The sequence below is a fragment of the Ctenocephalides felis genome, unplaced genomic scaffold (assembly GCF_003426905.1).
Source record: "Ctenocephalides felis isolate EL2017-DRISC unplaced genomic scaffold, ASM342690v1 CF-g0.4_SCAFFOLD_00845, whole genome shotgun sequence".
In the NCBI taxonomy this organism is placed as follows: Eukaryota; Metazoa; Arthropoda; class Insecta; order Siphonaptera; family Pulicidae; genus Ctenocephalides; species Ctenocephalides felis.
The window spans coordinates 17,828,665-17,847,417 of NW_020536999.1; the positions used below are offsets into that span (position 1 = coordinate 17,828,665).

Genomic DNA, 18,753 nt, shown 5'->3' on the forward strand with positions numbered 1-18,753 from the left:
TTGAACTGGAACATATTTTTGAAATGTGAGCAGCCAATGTAAAGATTTTACTACAACGCTCTGTTACTAAATGTGTGTCATAAAAATAATAAAGATAAAGCTCTAAAATTAATTATTTTTCTAATTACAACAACATAAAAAGTAAATTATTCAGTACATTGAATTTTATTTTGAAATGTATTTAATTTTTTTACATAAAAAAGAATATAAGAATGCAGAATGAAATTTATTGGCAATTTAAGTTAATTTAATAAAAAAACTTACTTCGTTTAATAATAATAATAATAATATATATATATATATATATATAATATATATAATATATACATATACATTAAATATTCCTTCCATTATACGAATATGTATGGAAATTTCATCTCAAGTATTCAACTATAGCGTTCTATAATAAAATATTAAAATATCAATCCCTTCAGGAATTTCATAATGTAGGATCGTTCAAACAATATCACGTTCACAAAATCGTAAAAATATATGTGAAACTATTATATTATATATATATATATATATATATATATATATATATAATTTGAGTATATTATAATTATAATAATATATGTTCGGACAACATTTTCAAAGCTAAATACTTACATATACGATGTAGGAATTTTGTCACTTTTCAAACTATTTGAAGATTTCAATCAATAAGGCTAGACCTATTATTATAATACATTGACTTTCGATATAAAAGAAGACTGGAAACCCCATGTGCTGCAGACTTATTGTAAAATAGATATTTGATGGCGACACAATGGGTTTACCATCGAATACAACACGACCTATTTTGTCATCTGAGTAACCCATGCACAATACTACACACACATATATAATATATATATATATATATATATATATATATATACTTAATGACCCGAAAGACGTTGTCCTGTCTACAATTCAAAAACTCCAATAATTTTTAATATCCCAATCTATACTTTATAATATCTTATTTAATGTCCTGCCTTTGTGATTCATTTATGGTCTTAACATAAGATATAAGTTTTGGAAATGCAGTTTTGTAAACAGTTCAACAAATTCAGAAAAAAATATATTTTAATTATTTTAGTATCCGCGGTAAAAATAACAATATCACCTTGGATTTTTTTACCCAAAAAAATTGCTTTCATAATGTTGCCCATAATTTTTACTATCTAGTACCACATTTTAACTGGTTTTTAATAATTATAATATCTTAATTACATTTTTCTTACTAATAGCTTATTATACATTATTACTTCAGTTTATATTTTAAGTGAATTAATTTGTCAAATCCTGATCATATGTGCACTATTCAATCTACGATCAACAAACTAAATATATCCAATGCCAAACAAATCAATTTATGACACAATGAAACGTCTAAATAATTTTTTGAATGAGTAATATTTGTTTTTATAATCTTAAATTATTTAGTAGAGTGCATAAGTTAAAAAAAATCTGCCAAAGTAATTTATATAATTTCATCTGCCAAATATAAACTGTATCATATATTATTGTAATTTTTGGCACATCTCAGCCACTTCTCGGCAATAATGATGTAGACATTACATTTTTTTATTCATAATTATGAATAGATTATAGTCTAATGATGCCTAGGCTCAATATTTAACCTAAATTCAAATTTCAAGAGAAATTACGTTTCTGGCAAGTGACAGTTGTAATTTTTTCCATATTTTTCTATAATGTAATATAGAAAATTTGAAAAATACTTGTGTATAATTTTTTTCTGTACAATGAAAACTGCTCCTACACGGTTACTCAAAATTTGATAAATCATTTTGAAGTATGTTAAGGAAAATTTTAAGGATTTAAATGATAATGAGTTAAATAATATTCTATATTTTTATTATCATTTAATTCCTGAAAAAAATCCTTAATAAACTTAAAAAAGATTTATCAAAATTGGAGTAACCGTGTAGGAGGAGTTTTTATTTACACACCCGTACAAAAAAAATTATATATAAGTATTTCTCAAATTTCTAAATTTTTTGTAATCTATATAAGGTATATAATCTGTACCTTCAAAAGCTTCTGATCACTTTATAATCTTCTTAATATTATAATAAGTATACATTAAATTTGTTAATAAAACAGTTAGACTTGATAAATTCATATTGTTATACTCATAAAATTAAAATTAATTCTTTAAATATGTTCATTTACTTTGGACCATTTTTTATAAAATTTGAAAGTGGAAAAATAGGTAATTTTATCTATGTTTTCCGCAAAAGGTAAAATATTCATTCTTTATTATTTCGGCAATGTTCTATAATTTAATTTACTTTACCATCTATTGCTCGATATTTAATAATAATTATTTATTACTTCATTTATCTGTTGTTCAAAATTATCTTATTTTCTATCTGTTGCTCAAAATAAAAATGTAAATACCTTTTAAATCAACTTCCAAAACAATTAGACAGGTAATTATGAGTTCATGCTAAAAATTGTGTAGGGTTTTCATATACAGCTTTTTTATTATGAAAGCTGGTATAATATTCTCGGTAAATAAAAGGTGTATCATGTAATTTACATGTACAAATCGGAATTAATTAAAAAGAGGAAACTGTAATGAGTATGTTTTAATTTTCTCTCAGTTCTGAGCTTTTTATATACAACCTTTTGATCTTTGTAATGGTATAAATTAATCGTTTTGTTTGAACAAGTTAGATACAAGTGAATAACTGTGTGATATTTTTCTTTGTGAATAAACACAATGTTTGTGTAGAGATTTGTTTGAAGAATTCTAATAAAAAAATATTTTACTTTGCTTTGTGTTTGGAAAATTGAATAAAGTATCAGAGAGGCAGAAGTTTCATATACAATAACTTTTTTATACTCTTAATTATAATTTTATTTTCTATTTCTGAGGTTTTCTGTTTACTTATTGTATTTAATTAATAATAAATTGCTTTCTCGATATAGAATTACTATGTGTTAATTATAAAAATAATCAAGTCCACATCGTCCGAAGACATAAAATCGAATCAATTCCCTCTCTAATATTATTTTAAAGTCTTCAATATCCTCGGCAGCTGGTACAAAATAAAAATAAAAATAATTCCAGTGGAATTGTGTTTGTTTAATGTTTTTTGCGTGCTTCGGAATATAAGTGCCATTTTCTTTTTTGATCTGAACAAGAGTTTAATTCAAACAACAAGAAATCCAATTACTGCCGATGTTTACTTATAAATCTAATTATATCCCACAGTTGAAATATTTGGAGCAGTTACTTATACGTTTGGTCGAGGAAGGACAACCTTTTCTGGAAAAAAAATATATATAAAAGTGCTCGTAAGGTTTACACGCAATTGAAGTAAAACTTATTTGCTACTGTTCAAGATGGCATTTAAGTAAACATAAATATAATACATCATATAACAACTTTGAATAATGTTTATTAGTAATATGGTAACACTCGTGATGCACACATTTATTAGTGTCAACCATTATACACATTTATATAATAATAAATTATAAATTATATATTTATAATAGCATTAATAATTTGTATATTATTTAAAAACAATAATGTAATAAAAGTCATACTTCAAATATGACATGATCGGTTTGTCATTGTATTTAGCATTTAGAGATGAACTTTAATTAGAGAAATGAAGTAATTGCTGATTAACAAATTCTATAATATTCGTTCACACAGTAGTTGAACAACGCCTAAACAAATATTGTTTTTGCAACTTCACTCAATATGTAATAATTGTGTTTGAAGAACTTCATGTAATTGAAATTAACACACATTCATTGACTGCTTGTATTTTTTTACTATTTCGCTGGCGATATAATCTCATTCTTTGAACAGCTGTAATATCTGGCTTGCCTAAAAAATATTTTCCATTATAATAACTTAAAAGATAGAAACTACTAATAATATAGAAATAATTTCTAATCAATAATCTTACGTTTAGTACACGACTCAAATGTTTAATTTGTATTATCATTTTCAAGGAACAGGGTAAAATATTCTTCTGATTCAGGCATTTATCAATAAATCAAGATTTGTACTACAATGTAACTTTAAAATGTTTATTTATCTATGCCGATTTCCTTGTTGTTATCGGTACGCATACAACGTTAATGCCGGTACGCATACAACGACAGATCTGTATTCACATACACGACGACTAATTACAATCGACTCGTATAGAAATAATATCATCGAGAGCGAATGACGAACAGTTCGGGCGTAACGGACTTCCGTTGCATTTGTACGGATTTACACCCTAGTCGTGCCTAAAAAAGTTTTACTTCAGCAATAGATAGATGGTAAGAAAAGAGAATGGTAGATAGATGGTAATAGAGATAACAATAGACTTTGGTAGATAAATGGTGATAGAGACAACATTAGACAATGGTAGATAATGGTAGATAGATAGTGACAGAGATTTAGAGACAATAATAGTCAATAGTAATAGATGGTTATAAAGTGATCGAGACAATAATAGACAATGGTAGATAGATGATGATAGAAATAATGATAGACATAGATAGACAATGGTAGATAGATGGTGATATAGATAATGATAGACAAAGATAGAAAATGGTAGATAGATGGTGATAGAGATAATGATAGACAATGATAAATAGATGGCGATAGAGACAATAATATACAATGGTACATCGATGGTGAAATAGGTTCAGAGACTATCACAGACAATAATAGATGAATGGTGATAGAGACAAAAATAAAAAAAGGTAGATCAATGCTGATAAAGATTTAGAAGAAATAATGGGACAATGCTAGATGTATGGTAATGGAAAATTGGAGACACTAGACAATGGTAGATAGAATGTGCTGAAATCTTAGAGATAGTAACATACAATATTGATAACAAAACACCTTATACATGAAACAGAAAATTTTGAGGTAATATTATTTTTCACTTTATGGTATCCTCAGTTCTTACATGTTGATTTAATTTCTAACAAGTAAGACCTAAAATACCTCAAATATTTATTACCATCATTAAAGTTACTTACCCCTGTATCAATATTACTTTGAGATACATAACTTCAAGAACTTTATTCAAATCAGGATGGCAATATCACATTAAAAGTTTTCTTGGAAATGATATATGATATATGATATATTAGATGACAGAGATAATTTGATAAAATGATGATGACAAGCTAATTAGATAAAGTAACTTGCAGATACAGCACATTTGAGAAAACTTTTGTAATAAAGCAAAATGTCAAAATTTCATATGTTTGAAAATATATATTGTATACAGGTGACCCAGAACTCAAGGGTAATAAAAAAATAGAAAAAAAAATTTTTACGCAGGTTGAAAATTATGAGATTTTACGTGCAACTCCGAGTTTTGGTATAAACGTGAAAATGTGAGTATTGTTTGGTTTTTATGGTTAATTTTCATTATCTAATAATCATTATCTTAATAATTAAGGCTTTGAAAATGATTTTTTAAATGATTCAAAAATTCCCGCATTTTTTCTCAATTTTTTTTGTTATTTCCAATACCTGTGTACAGATTTTATACTGAAGTTAACAAGTGAACAAATCGATTTAAGATATATTTTGTGTTCCCAAATCTTGTAATTTTCTTGAAAATCTTTCTCATCAGTTCCATTGCCAAAGTACAGTAGTTCTTTCCTATTATAAATTTTATTATTCTCTCGGTCATAAACATTTTTATTTTAAAGCAAAATGATACTTGATGTAATAAAATTTTATTTGCTTTCTAATAAATATTTTCTGCATTTTCTTCTAGTTTTATATTTTCTCCTATAATTGAAATAACTTTGCTATATATACAAGTTATTTTTATTAATTAGTAGGTGAAAGTATCTAGCATCATACTGATGTAAACAGATTTTTTAATTAGCTTGTTCAGTTCTTTATTATTTTTCTTTATTCCTTCAAAAGCTCTTCATCACAATCTGCAATATCATATAGTGCACTAGTTTCCTATCAATATAAAATATATTTTATGCTCCATCGTTATTTTACAGCATATTGATATCCACATAATAAAATTGTATACGTTTTCATAATAAACATTCTCAATTTTTCATACATTTTCTATGCATTTTTATTTCTTCATATCATTAACTAGATGAAACGACTCCATTGTACACAAACTAAATTACGAGCGATAACTTTATACTTTATTTATATAAAACTTAGATGAAAGAGTCCAGGAAAACTGTTCCTGGCAACAAGAATAAAAATTTATGTCTACTTTGTAAAGAAACTTTAGATATTTGAGCTCGGTTTTAAATGAATTCGTATAAATAATAGTTTGCAAAAGGCACGTAGTGAAAATGTTCTTGTAGGAAGAAATGAGAGAAAATGATTTGTAAAGTGATATTTATCCAACAGAATATTACTAGATCTGGAGAGAAAAAATATTGTTGATATTTTTTACTAAAAATATAGAAAAAAATTAAAAAAAAATACATGATAATCAGAGGGTTAAAATTTAAGGGTTATATGGAAAAGGAGAACTTTGAGCAATATTGTGAAACTCAAACTAATTATATAACATCATTCCAGAAATGTGTTCATCTGTCATTTTTCAAAAAAAAAAATCACCTGGACTTTTTTACCCCATAGGCGTAAAATGAGACGAATAGAGGGCAGGTCCAATGTACCTTTTTTAATTTTAAAAGAATTTTATGATATAATAGCTACATTATTCAACCAACGCAAAATATAAATTTTATGGATACATTTTTCACAGAGATAACATAACCTTGATCTGATATTTAGACATAAATAGTTATCATCGGAGTTGGATTAACGATTTATTTAATTTATGTCTTGTAAAATAACCTTCTAGACTTAATTTATCAAGTATTTTTGATTGTTTACAACTTTGCCAGGGCAAAGGTTCAGTTGGTCCTTTTACCCCACCCAAGTGTGAGCTTTTATAGAGGTCATATAAGAAAAACTGTTGAATCTAAATCAAAATTGACAATACATTCTATAAAACAATTAAATATAGTATTATTTAAAAATTATATTGAAACAACAGTGCTCACAATCAAAGAAACTAACACTGGTGAAGGGGTTAACCAAAATAAAATAAAGAATAAAAATGTTAATTGAGTTTGAAAATACTATTTTACAAACTGAATTGTTATTTTTGCTCTGCTGATAAATATTTTTTATGAAATACCAGATCAAGGTATATAACCTATACGTTATGAAAAAATTGTTTAAGTAATGCTATTATTTCATAATAATCCTACTGAAATTAAAAATAAAATGGTGTATTTTTTTGCTTCCTGGCTGTCACTTTTCTCACAACATCTATGGGGTAAAAAGGAACAACACACTAAATTTTTAAAAACAGAAAAAAACAAACATTTCTATAATGATAAATTAGCAGAGTGTTTTGTGGAACATAGTCAGATAATTGTTTGTTTGATATGGGTTATTTGTTAGGCAATAATTTTTTTGATTTACACATAATTGCTTAAAAACAAAAATTATATTAAGGTCTTGCAAACTAAACAACAGTGCTCACAATCAAATAACCAAGCACTGGCAGAGATGTAACAAATTGGACTTTTGTGCCCCGCCAAATCCTATAATATTTTTATAACTAATAATGATCAAGTAAGAAGGTGTTCATTAATCACGTGATCAATTTTTTAAGGATTTTTGGACTCTCCTGTGTTGATATTCAAAGTTATCTACCCCCCGTGCTCCGCCAAACATCACGTGTCTATTTAGTTACGAAAAAAATGTAATTTTTTAACTTTTTTTTAAATGTTTGGATTTAAAAAAAAACAGATGAAAAATAAAAAAACGAGATATCTTACTATACCCCTCCATCCCAGACATAATATTTTGCAATTTTTGTTAAACCCCCTTTTCCTTTAAAAACTTTATGCGGTTATTGGACGCCCCCTAAATCTAATGTAATAGTTGCAACTATTTTAATAAATTTTTGCTTTTTTTTAATAAATATTTTTCACAGATTTTATGCATTGTTATACAATATTATTAAATATTGTCTTTTATTAAAGCTTAAAAGCTCAGCAGCATTAATAACGCATCTAGGCCAGCCGCCGGGAGCCCTAGTATGGCCCCATATAGTTCTTATTAATATAATATCAAAATGACGTGACTTGCATACCGTGAAAGCTTTATTGGGAAAATGAGGAAAACTAATATTATGTATCATAAAAGACCGAATATTTAATAACAGAAATCACATGTCTTAACGGGATCTTTCCTGTTAATAATTGAAAACCGTAGGAAAAAGTAACCTTTTCAAAATTTTTGATAATCATGCTTATGCATTCATTTATATACACTGGATAATGAGAAAATTGAATACAAAAAGTTTCAGTTTTTTTTGGATTTGAAATTTTTATTGCATTATGTGGGACATCTGGTATTTTATATGGTATATAAATAATATTGATATTTTGGTTTTAATTGTACAGAAATATTTTGAAAAAATATGATTTTAATCCGTTTACATATATATATCAAAATAAATTTTTAGAATTTTGAACGCATTTAATTTTTTAATATCACACCATAGAACAGGTGTTGAACATACCTTAACATAAATATAACGTATTTAATAAGTGTCAAATTTTGTTTTCAACATATTTACGAGATGTATTTTAAGATTCTGAACGAGAAAATCCAGCTCTCGAGGTTTTAAGAAAATAATAATCATTTAACATCAATCATCTTGGATAAGAGATATATTCAGGAAAATAAAAAATACGCACTTGTAAGCATATATATATATATATATATATATATATATATATATAAGGGTATAAAGGAAAAAAGAGGAAAAAATTACGTTTAGGCCTGGATATCAATAAGGTACTCCATACGAGCTGAATAACATACACCTTATATGAGAAAAGCTTTTGAAGAGCCAGATGTAATATAAGGAGCCTATTCTGCTCCTTTGGAATATATATATATATATATATATATATATATATCTTTTTATTAATATTTTATCCCCATTGATAATTAAGAATCAACGTCAATGGATATCGATTATAGTGACTGGGATATACGAGTAACACTATGATATTATTTATATATTTAGTTTAATATTTTTGATGATTTACAGATTTATTTAGGGTAAATATTTTTTTACCAGAATATATATTTTTTCTCCAAATAACATATTTTTTCAACTTCCCGTAGAGTAAGTTGTAGTAATCGTAAAAAAATCGAAAATGAATTTTTTTTTATATCTTTGCGTTTCAATGGTTTCTGAACATTTTGGCATACCTTAGAAATAATTGATGTGTGTGTATATATGTATGTATGTGTGTGTGTGTGCGGATACAAATTTTTGTCGACGATTTCGGGAACACGGTTCAACCGATTTCAATTATTCAAAAAACATTCGATTCCTATTGATAAGGAGACGTGCTAATTAGTTTTTGGCTAAAAGTTAATCATTTTTAAAAAAATAATTATTGGTACGGTAAGTTCCAGCAATTTGCCTTAAGGCACAACGCCATAAACTACTATTTTTATTTTTTTGTATTAACTTTGTAAACAAACCATTTGCTTGCAATTATTAAACAATACTCATAATTTCATGTTATTAGATTTAATGAAAGTTTACAAAGCACTGTACGTTCTTATATTTGTCCACAAAAATGTAAAATTACTTGGGAAGAAATTTTTATTCTTATTATCTCCTTCTATAATTCTAGATAATTTCATAATGTTAAAAGTTTGAAATTAGAATTTTATATCTAAGAACTATAAAAACTGATTCTTATAAATATTTCTATTTTAAATTGTTCAAATCAAAGATTGTTGATAAAAATTTGAAATTTTACTAATTTTATTATTTTTTTCAAATAAAACAAAGCCATAAAAACTGATTATTTAAGGCTATGACATAGTAGTGCTGTCACTAAAATTAATAAAACAACTCTTTGGAAATACATATTGCTACTATTCTTGAGATTATCAATCCTATAATTTATCCTGAATTTTATTATTATTGATAAAACATATATATAATAAATGGTTCTTATAGTTATTTTAGTAATTAATAAAACAATGTTTCCCTGTATGTTTACAACATTTTTTGCATTTCGATTCTTCCAAGTTGAAATATATTTCTAGTCTTTAAAAGTTTTTTTTAAAATGTTTTCTCCTAAACAAGTGGAAAAATGGAAACTCGAGTGTATAAAAAAACTCTTCAAAATATTTTTGTTTGCTTTTCATCATTATTTTTGAAGTAGGTCAGTTGTTCATTAATTAAAATATGCAAATACATGACAACTTACCTGTTGAATTATTTCATATTCAACTGTGTCAAACATCAAAAATAAAATTAATTAATACTATTAATTATGGAAAAAGATTTTTATCTTTATTAACTCCTTCCATAATTCTAGATAATTCCATGAAGTTAAAAGTATGAAATTAGAATTTCATATAAAAAAACTGCAAAAACTGATTTTGAAACCAACAAGCTCAAAATAAATATTACTAATAATTGTCAGTGAATGTTTAATGTGGTTTTAAAAAAAATGATTTTGAGAGCGTTTTCTAGTTCCTCTTATGAGTATGCCAGGTTTTCATTGTGACTATACTATATATATGATATACTAATTATTCCAAAAATTTATCTATCATATTGCAAATAAATGTAATTTGCGTTAACAAATTTTGAAAATTTGTTTTTAGAATAGAGAGAGTTGTTTTACTGCGTCACCATAAGGGATGATCAGCTCACATAAAGTCTTAAATTATTCCAGACCTTTGGTCCTTTTAGTTTTCAATAATAATTTACATTTAAATTGAGTCAGATCATATATGCATATTGTATATATATATACACACACACACACACATATATATATATATATATATATATATATATATATATATATCCAACTCTAATTATTTTGAAAAAGCAAGGCATTTCGATGAAATAATGAGAACTCCACACGTTTCATGTTTCATAGGTATTAACATAAAGTGGGTCAGTTCGTTAGTTTTCATTAGCGGTCTAGACAAGACTTTAATTAAAAGGCCGACACTTGGAAAGGACGAAAAGGATCTTGTATGAAATAATCTCTATTAATCGTATGAAGTCAGATTTTATCGCCAAAGGCTACAGGGAGAGAATTAAATCGAAAGTGAATATGAAAATGCTAACTTTACTAAAACCTTACCACCTGGTCCATCGACAATTTTGCTATCCTAACTATGTCTGATTAACTTCATAAACTATATCAATTAATATTATGATTATGATTAATATATTTAATATATTAATCAATTATTTAATTAATATATAATATTTCATATTTCTGCATAATCATATTCATTTCAAAAACACCCACTGCCAGTTAATAATATAACGAATTTAATTAAATAATTTCACAACTCAAATAAATGAAGAGCATTTGTTTGATTTCATGGAATAATATATAAACCGTGATGTATCTTTCACAAATGCTAATATTAGTGTTGCGATATGGAACTGTTAATTAATAGTAAAATATTTGTATAATATTACATTTAATTACACAAGGACTAGTTAGTAAATTTATTCCGCAGGATAACGGCATGTTAGCAATATCGAATGTATGCTAATCGGAGGCAGGATTTGCATATGCATTAATTATGTGGTGAGGGCGATTGATAATATAATATGTATATATATATATATATATATATATGTGTGTGTGTGTGTGTGTAGTACCAAGTACAATAAACTGAAGCAATTAGGGTATCAGCTTTATTAATCCACCAAGGTATCATCATTCAGTGTAACAACTAGAAAGCTTTTAGATATGTTTTATACAAAATAATTTAACATCAGACTACACTAATTAATACAAATATAACACCAAGCTATCAAAAATAGTATGTTTATATATGGCGATACTGAATGGGATATTTAACTCGTTGATGCATCTGATACAGTTTAACAATCAATAACGAAATATGTGCGCTGGTTTCCATCTTAATAACTAGATGTAACAAAATGTTGTTATAATGATTTTATTTATATATTTAGCACAGCAACACGAGATTATAGCTAGTAGTAAATAAAAATTTCACCCCTTACATTTTTAGTACATCTCTTTATAATCTCTATATATTTATAATTCAGTACTTTTCTATCACAAATAATGGTAAATCCTGCACCAATATGAAACATACATTAAAACACGTTCAGGAAAAACTATTTTTCATTCTAATCCATGATTTATTTTTATGAGAAAATCCAGGTTTTCTTGGTATATAAAGCAGAAGAAACCATAAATATTGTATAGTCTATAAAATGTGGTGTTTTCACTAAGAGAAAACCAGAGATTATCAAACATAAAGTTTATATTTATTTTTAATCTACAAAATTATACAACAATATAATTAAGTTATCATATATTATATAATAATCTCTTTTATTTTAAATTAATAATTATTTTCCAGTGTTTAGACAAGGAGATCCAGGACAGTGCTGGTATGCGGTCTTAGGAGGGTCAGTGGATGTAAAATTAATTCAACCTGATGTGGACCCTAAAGTGAGTCTTTTTAATATTTATAATTTTAGTGAAGAACTTAAAAATATATACAAAAATCTATACACAAGTGTGAAATCATTTAGAATCTAATTCCTCGTGTCTCAAAAAATATTTGGGTGGGTCGATTGGCTGAATTTTAATTTGGTCTATACTGTTTAATTTAGTATTTAAATATTTATAAATTCAGATTTATGTAAGGATTTTCTAAAAATGAGCGTTTTTTATAAAAAATCAAACCAAATATAAAGAATAACAAGTTTGCTAAAATTAATTTAAAACGAATAAATGGATATGAACATGACTAAAATGTTTAATAAAAACTCACAATCAGTCAAATTTGAAAGATTGTTTTGAAACGAATATATTGGTTATAAAATTTATGCAAAATATATACTAACGTTGATCCTTTAGTGATTTTTGTCTATATTTCTATTTTAAATTAATCAAATTAAAGATTCTTGATAAAAATATTGAAAATGAAATTAATTTATTATTTTGTACCAAAACTATAAAATAATGATACTGAATATTTAAGGGATATGAAATAGTAGTGCAGCCTCTAAAAATAATAAACTACTTATTTTGAATTATTTGCTCCGATTTTTGAGTTTATTGATTTTGGATATTATTATATAATGCAAATGCAAAAATACAAAAAATATTAAAAAATACAGAGAAACATTGTTTTTTATTCATTACTAAAATAGCCATATGTACAATTTAAACAATATAATTTCCATCAATAATATTATTGATAAAAATTAAATTTTTTAAATTGTACATATAACTATTTTAGTAATGAATAAAACAATGTTTCTCTGTATTTTATATTTTAACATTTTTTTCATTTTGTTTTTTCCGAGTTAAAATATATTTCTAGTCTTTAAAATTTTTTTTTAAATATTTTCTTCTACACAAGTGGAAAAATGGAAACTCGAGTGTATAAAAAAAACTCTTCAAAATAACTTTGTTTGCTTTTCATCATTATTTTTGAAGTAGGTCAGTTGTTCATTAATTAAAATATGCAAATACGTGACAACTTACCTGTTGAATTATTTTATATTCAACTGTATCAAAACATCAAAAATGAAATTAATTAAAACTGTTAATTATATATTTTGCTATCTAATTAATTTATATCAAATACTACCATTTTAGTAAAAATACGGGTTGTTTATTTCCATATTCATCTCTGAATATTTTCCACAAACAAGTATTATATCCTTCTTACCAAAACAATCATTATTTGGAAAAAGAAACATCTATTTCTAACCGAACATGATAGATCTTCAAATTCAAATTATCTCAGAATTTTCTATATGCCATTTTAAAATGTATTGTTATGAATATGAGATATGATAGAAAATATAAATATAAAGACAGCATCCATCACAACGAAATTATATTTACTTTGTAAAATGGGATATAATTGCATGTCATGTTGGAAATGACAGAACGAGAAAAGGGAAATTAAATAAAGTTTTCTGCAAAAATGTAAAAATTGAATATGAAAAGGTATGGTGATATGTTGGATTATTTTTAGTGACGTTCTTTTTATTGTACGGTTTATTTATTATTGACAGTTTGTTTTGTCTGAATATAAATTCATACAAAACTAAATAATTGTCACGATTTTTTTATATGATCAAGTTTCTAGGTACTGGGATATTGAAAATTTTATAAAAAATTGGAAAATTAGCATAAATTTAATCTAAATTGACTTATGAGTTTGATTATGCTGTCTTGATAATTCTGAGAGAACCAATATGCTAGTCTTCATCTAGTTACATCCAATGATTTCTGAATTTCTAAAATCGGTCCAACCGTTTTTGAGAAAACGTGAACAAAAGGTCCAAAGTCGGCTAACATATATATACATTACACCGCACGTACAATTTTCAAATTGGGTATCATTCGATTCAGAATAACTTGTCTTGTCAGAAGATATAAAATTATCAAATCAGTTTTTTTCGTGGTGTTTGAATGTTGTTCCAATTGAAACCGGCACGCCATTTTTGCACCTTACCTAAAACGATGCCTAGTTCCAGGTTGTGGTGCAAAAAGACGTACCGGTTTTGATTGGGACACTTTTTGATTTTCATTCGGTATTTGGATTTTCAGTGATGATTTTCAAATATATTGGTATTTTCATTATACAATTAAATGTGTTTTCTAGTAGTTTTGTTTACGTTATCTTGTAATTACAAGAAACCTTATAATTGGTAAAACTTATAAGGGCAGGATTATGTTTATTTTGTGATTCAAAGATCATATAAAGTACATTGTAGATGGTATTATCCCCCTACAAATTTCCCCGAAAAATATCCCCAAAAAATATCCCCAAAAAATATCCCCGAAAAATATCCCCGAAAAATATCCCCGAAAAATATCCCCAAAAAATATCCCCAAAAAATATCCCCGAAAAATATCCCCAAAAAATATCCCCGAAAAATATTCCCAAAAAATATCCCCAAAATATCCCAAAAATTTCCCCAAAAAATATCCCCAAAAAATATACCCGAAAATGGGGATATTTTTTGGGGATATTTTTCGGGGATATTTTCTGGGGATATTTTTTGGGGATATTTTTTGGGAAAATATCCCCGAAAAATATCCCCAAAAAATATCCCCAAAAAATATCCCCGAAAAATATCCCCGAAAAAAATCCCCGAAAAATATTCCCAAAAAATATCCCCGAAAAATATCCCTGAATAATATCCCCAAAAAATATCCCCATTTTCGGGGATATAATAATACTTTTTATATGTTTTACTTAAAAGAGTAGAAGATTTTCTAACAACAATATCCATAGATCCAGATAATTTGGTGCTCATAGCTATATAATTTTAATATATAATTAATACAAATAATATTTGTCATTACTGTAGGAGTAAAAGCTTTTTTGAAGTAAAACTTCTTTAGGCGCGACTAGGGAGTAAGTCTATGAAAATGCAACAGAAGTTGCTTAACGCCCGAACTGTTGGTCATTAGATCTCTAATCTAATCAGGAAAATATTTTTTCTTGTGTCCCGTACATAATTAAAATGAAAATAACAAAAGAAATTAAACCATTTGTGCCGTATAAGAAACGTAAGTTTATTGAGATAATTTCTATATTACTCGTAGTTTCTATAATTCTTAGAAGTCAATAAAATGGTGAATATTTTTATAGGCAAGACAAATATTACAGCTGCTCAAAGAATGAGATTGTATCGCCAGCAAAAAAGTAAAAAAAAGCAGTCAATGAATGTATGTTAATTTTAATTACATGAAGTTCTGCAAACACAATTATATGATGAGTGAAAATGTGAAGAAGAAACTTAACTCTGTTTTTTTTCTAGTAATTCAAAAGATTAAACTTCGTTTCTTCTGAAATACTAGTGCCATATATCACCAATTCCTTCCTCCAATAATACATTTTATTCCCATTCGATTTTCGAATCAATTCATCATAAAATTTATATTTCTCTCGATTCCGGTGCCTACATTCTTTCACTCTGCCCTCTTTTCTGATAGCTCTAGCTGCCTATAAATAAATAAAAGCCGTTTTTACTGGGTCGCCCCCGACACGGCAGATGTGCATCGATGCGGTAAAGTTGCGAAAACCGTTTTTGCACATTCGATGGAAAAAAAGTCTATAGATATTTACACAGACTCGGTAAATTCAACAACACTACGAAAATTTTTTTTATGTTATGATGGTGGAGAAAGGAAACACTCAGGAAACAGTAGGTGTCTTTATTGGTTTTTAAGAATGTAGACCTAATGGCCTGATATAAAATTTATTAGTTTCCGAAAATATTAGTTTTTATCATAATATATATATAATATATATATATATATATATATATATATAATATATATATATATATATATATATATATATTTATATTTATATATACTAGCATGCCCAGCCACGCTTTACTGCGACTTTTATTAAGATATACCTGATTGAAATATAAATCAGATGGACCACCAACATTTCAATACTATTTTTCAATTATTTGAGCCAAATAATTGTCATTTTAGGCATATCATTCATTTAGTTTTATATGAAATAACGTAGAACCATCTCCAAAAATTTTTTTTTTCATACAAATATCTGATTTTTGTCATTTCCATTCAATTGTTAATTTCCCGTAGAGTAAGTTATAGCAATCGCAAAAAAATCGAAAATGATATTTTTATATATCTCTACGTTTCAAAGGTTTCTGAATATTTTGGCATACCTTAGAAAAAATGGATGTATGTTTGTGTGTGTGTGTGTGCGGACACAAATTTTTGTCGACGATTTCGGGAACACCGATCAACCGATTTGAATGATTCAAAAAACATTAGATTCGTATTGGTAAGGAGACGTGATGATCAGTTATTAGGGGCAAAAAGTGCCAAAAACGGTTACTCAGTTTTTAAGAGATTGGAGCGTCTGATTTTAATAATTCAAGAATTATTTTACTTGTATTGACAATATGAAGAACTGATTAAATTTTTGGAAAGGCAGGTCCAGCGGTTATGGACTTTCAATGAAAATAAGCTAAATAATGTCATTTGGCGGTCAAAATTTTTATTGGACATATGTACATCAAATTATCAGACATTTTATAGAGATTTTAATAGTGTGTACACATTTTGTGTACACATTTTGTGTTCATTTTTTGGGTTTTGTACCAAGATTTTCAATTATGGCACGGGAAGTTCCACCAATTTGCTTTAAGGCACGATGCCATGCACCCCACTAGTTTATTTCTTTTAAAATAGTGAATGTTAAATTAATATATAGAAAATGCTCTAAATTGATATTGACTGTAAATTAAATGTAAAACTAGTTTTTGAATTAGAATTTGTTTCTTTTTGAATTACCAAAATTATTTGATTAATATTATATATCATAATAATTTGGTTTTAAATTGTGATTTCTATTATTTTTGTGAAGTTAATACAAATGAATACGGTAACCAAATCAAATCAAATCAAAAATTAATTTATCCCAAACTTTTCGAAAACATTTGCAAATGTCATTTCTTTTTTTTTAATTTAAATTCATAACTATATTGAGATGATCAATAATAACGATAATTTCAAAAAAAAAATAAAGAAGTGATATAAGGAAATTGAAGACAAAGAAGACTGAAGAGTTATATATATATATAGATATTATATTAATGAAATAGATATTATAGTCAAATGAAATGTATATATTATATGAAAACTGTTTTTCATAATCTCTCATACCAGGCACCTCTGTCTGACTGAGATATGAAAATTATGTATATATGTAAATGAATAAATAATAATAACAGTCAAAATTTATTGAATTTTTCAAAATTGTAATATTTTGGATAGATGAAGTTATTTATAATATTGTTTATAACCTAAGTTATAGTTACTATATTCTAAGATGCATATATTAGAATATGTTTGTTCCTTTTTTAAATTTATCATTAATATTTGATTTTTTTTAAATGTAATATCTTGCTTTTTTGCATTGTGATATAATATTTTGCTGACGTTGTCGTATCGGAATTATCATGTTAAGCAAATAAAATTCAGATCATAACTAGATGTATCTCAAAGTTTTCAGAAGCATTGACAACTATCATTTTAGAGTTTTTGTTTAAATCTACAACTATAAAAAATAATTGAAATTTCATTTGATTTTTAATATTGTCTCTAACTCAAGTTGGATATAAATGCACACGGAGAATAAAATGTAAAATTGGTTTGGTAATTGGTTCCCATGAAATTTATATATATATATATATATATATATATATATATATTTATATATATATACTTATATATTTAAATTGGTTATATTCAATTCAACCAATTCCATTCTGTATCCATCCCCATTCTCTAATAGCACAATAGTAGATACATATAGCTTCAGTGCATTTATTCAAGAGTCTAGTGTAGAATCTCATAAATGGCCTATATGGCCTGTTTTGCAACCCTCTCACAGCTCGATGGCAGTCAGTCCCCCGAAGGGCGATTGTTTCCCATAGTCTACCATCGACCCCCTCGACCCACTACCCTCCAACCACTACTCTTACGCTGCTACGCCGGGTTAACGCGGCGCTACGAGAATCGAGCACGTAGCACGTTGCGCGTAACGTCACCCCGGGCACGAGGGTAATAGTCGGAGAGCTGGTGGATAGTTTCTATCCAGGTGGATTAATTCTAATAACGAAAATCATCAAATAT

At 26.5% G+C, this 18,753-nt stretch overlaps 1 protein-coding gene across 1 annotated transcript in view; it reads left to right on the top strand.

Annotated features, from left to right (window-relative positions):
- The window catches only part of LOC113379621 (rap guanine nucleotide exchange factor 4-like), a 53,788-nt gene that overhangs the window by 14,754 nt on the left and 20,281 nt on the right, over positions 1-18,753 (top strand). The window contains exon 3 of the mRNA XM_026619548.1: positions 12,458-12,549. Within this exon, the coding sequence (XP_026475333.1) occupies positions 12,458-12,549 (92 nt within the window). The remainder of the gene's footprint in view (positions 1-12,457; positions 12,550-18,753) is intronic.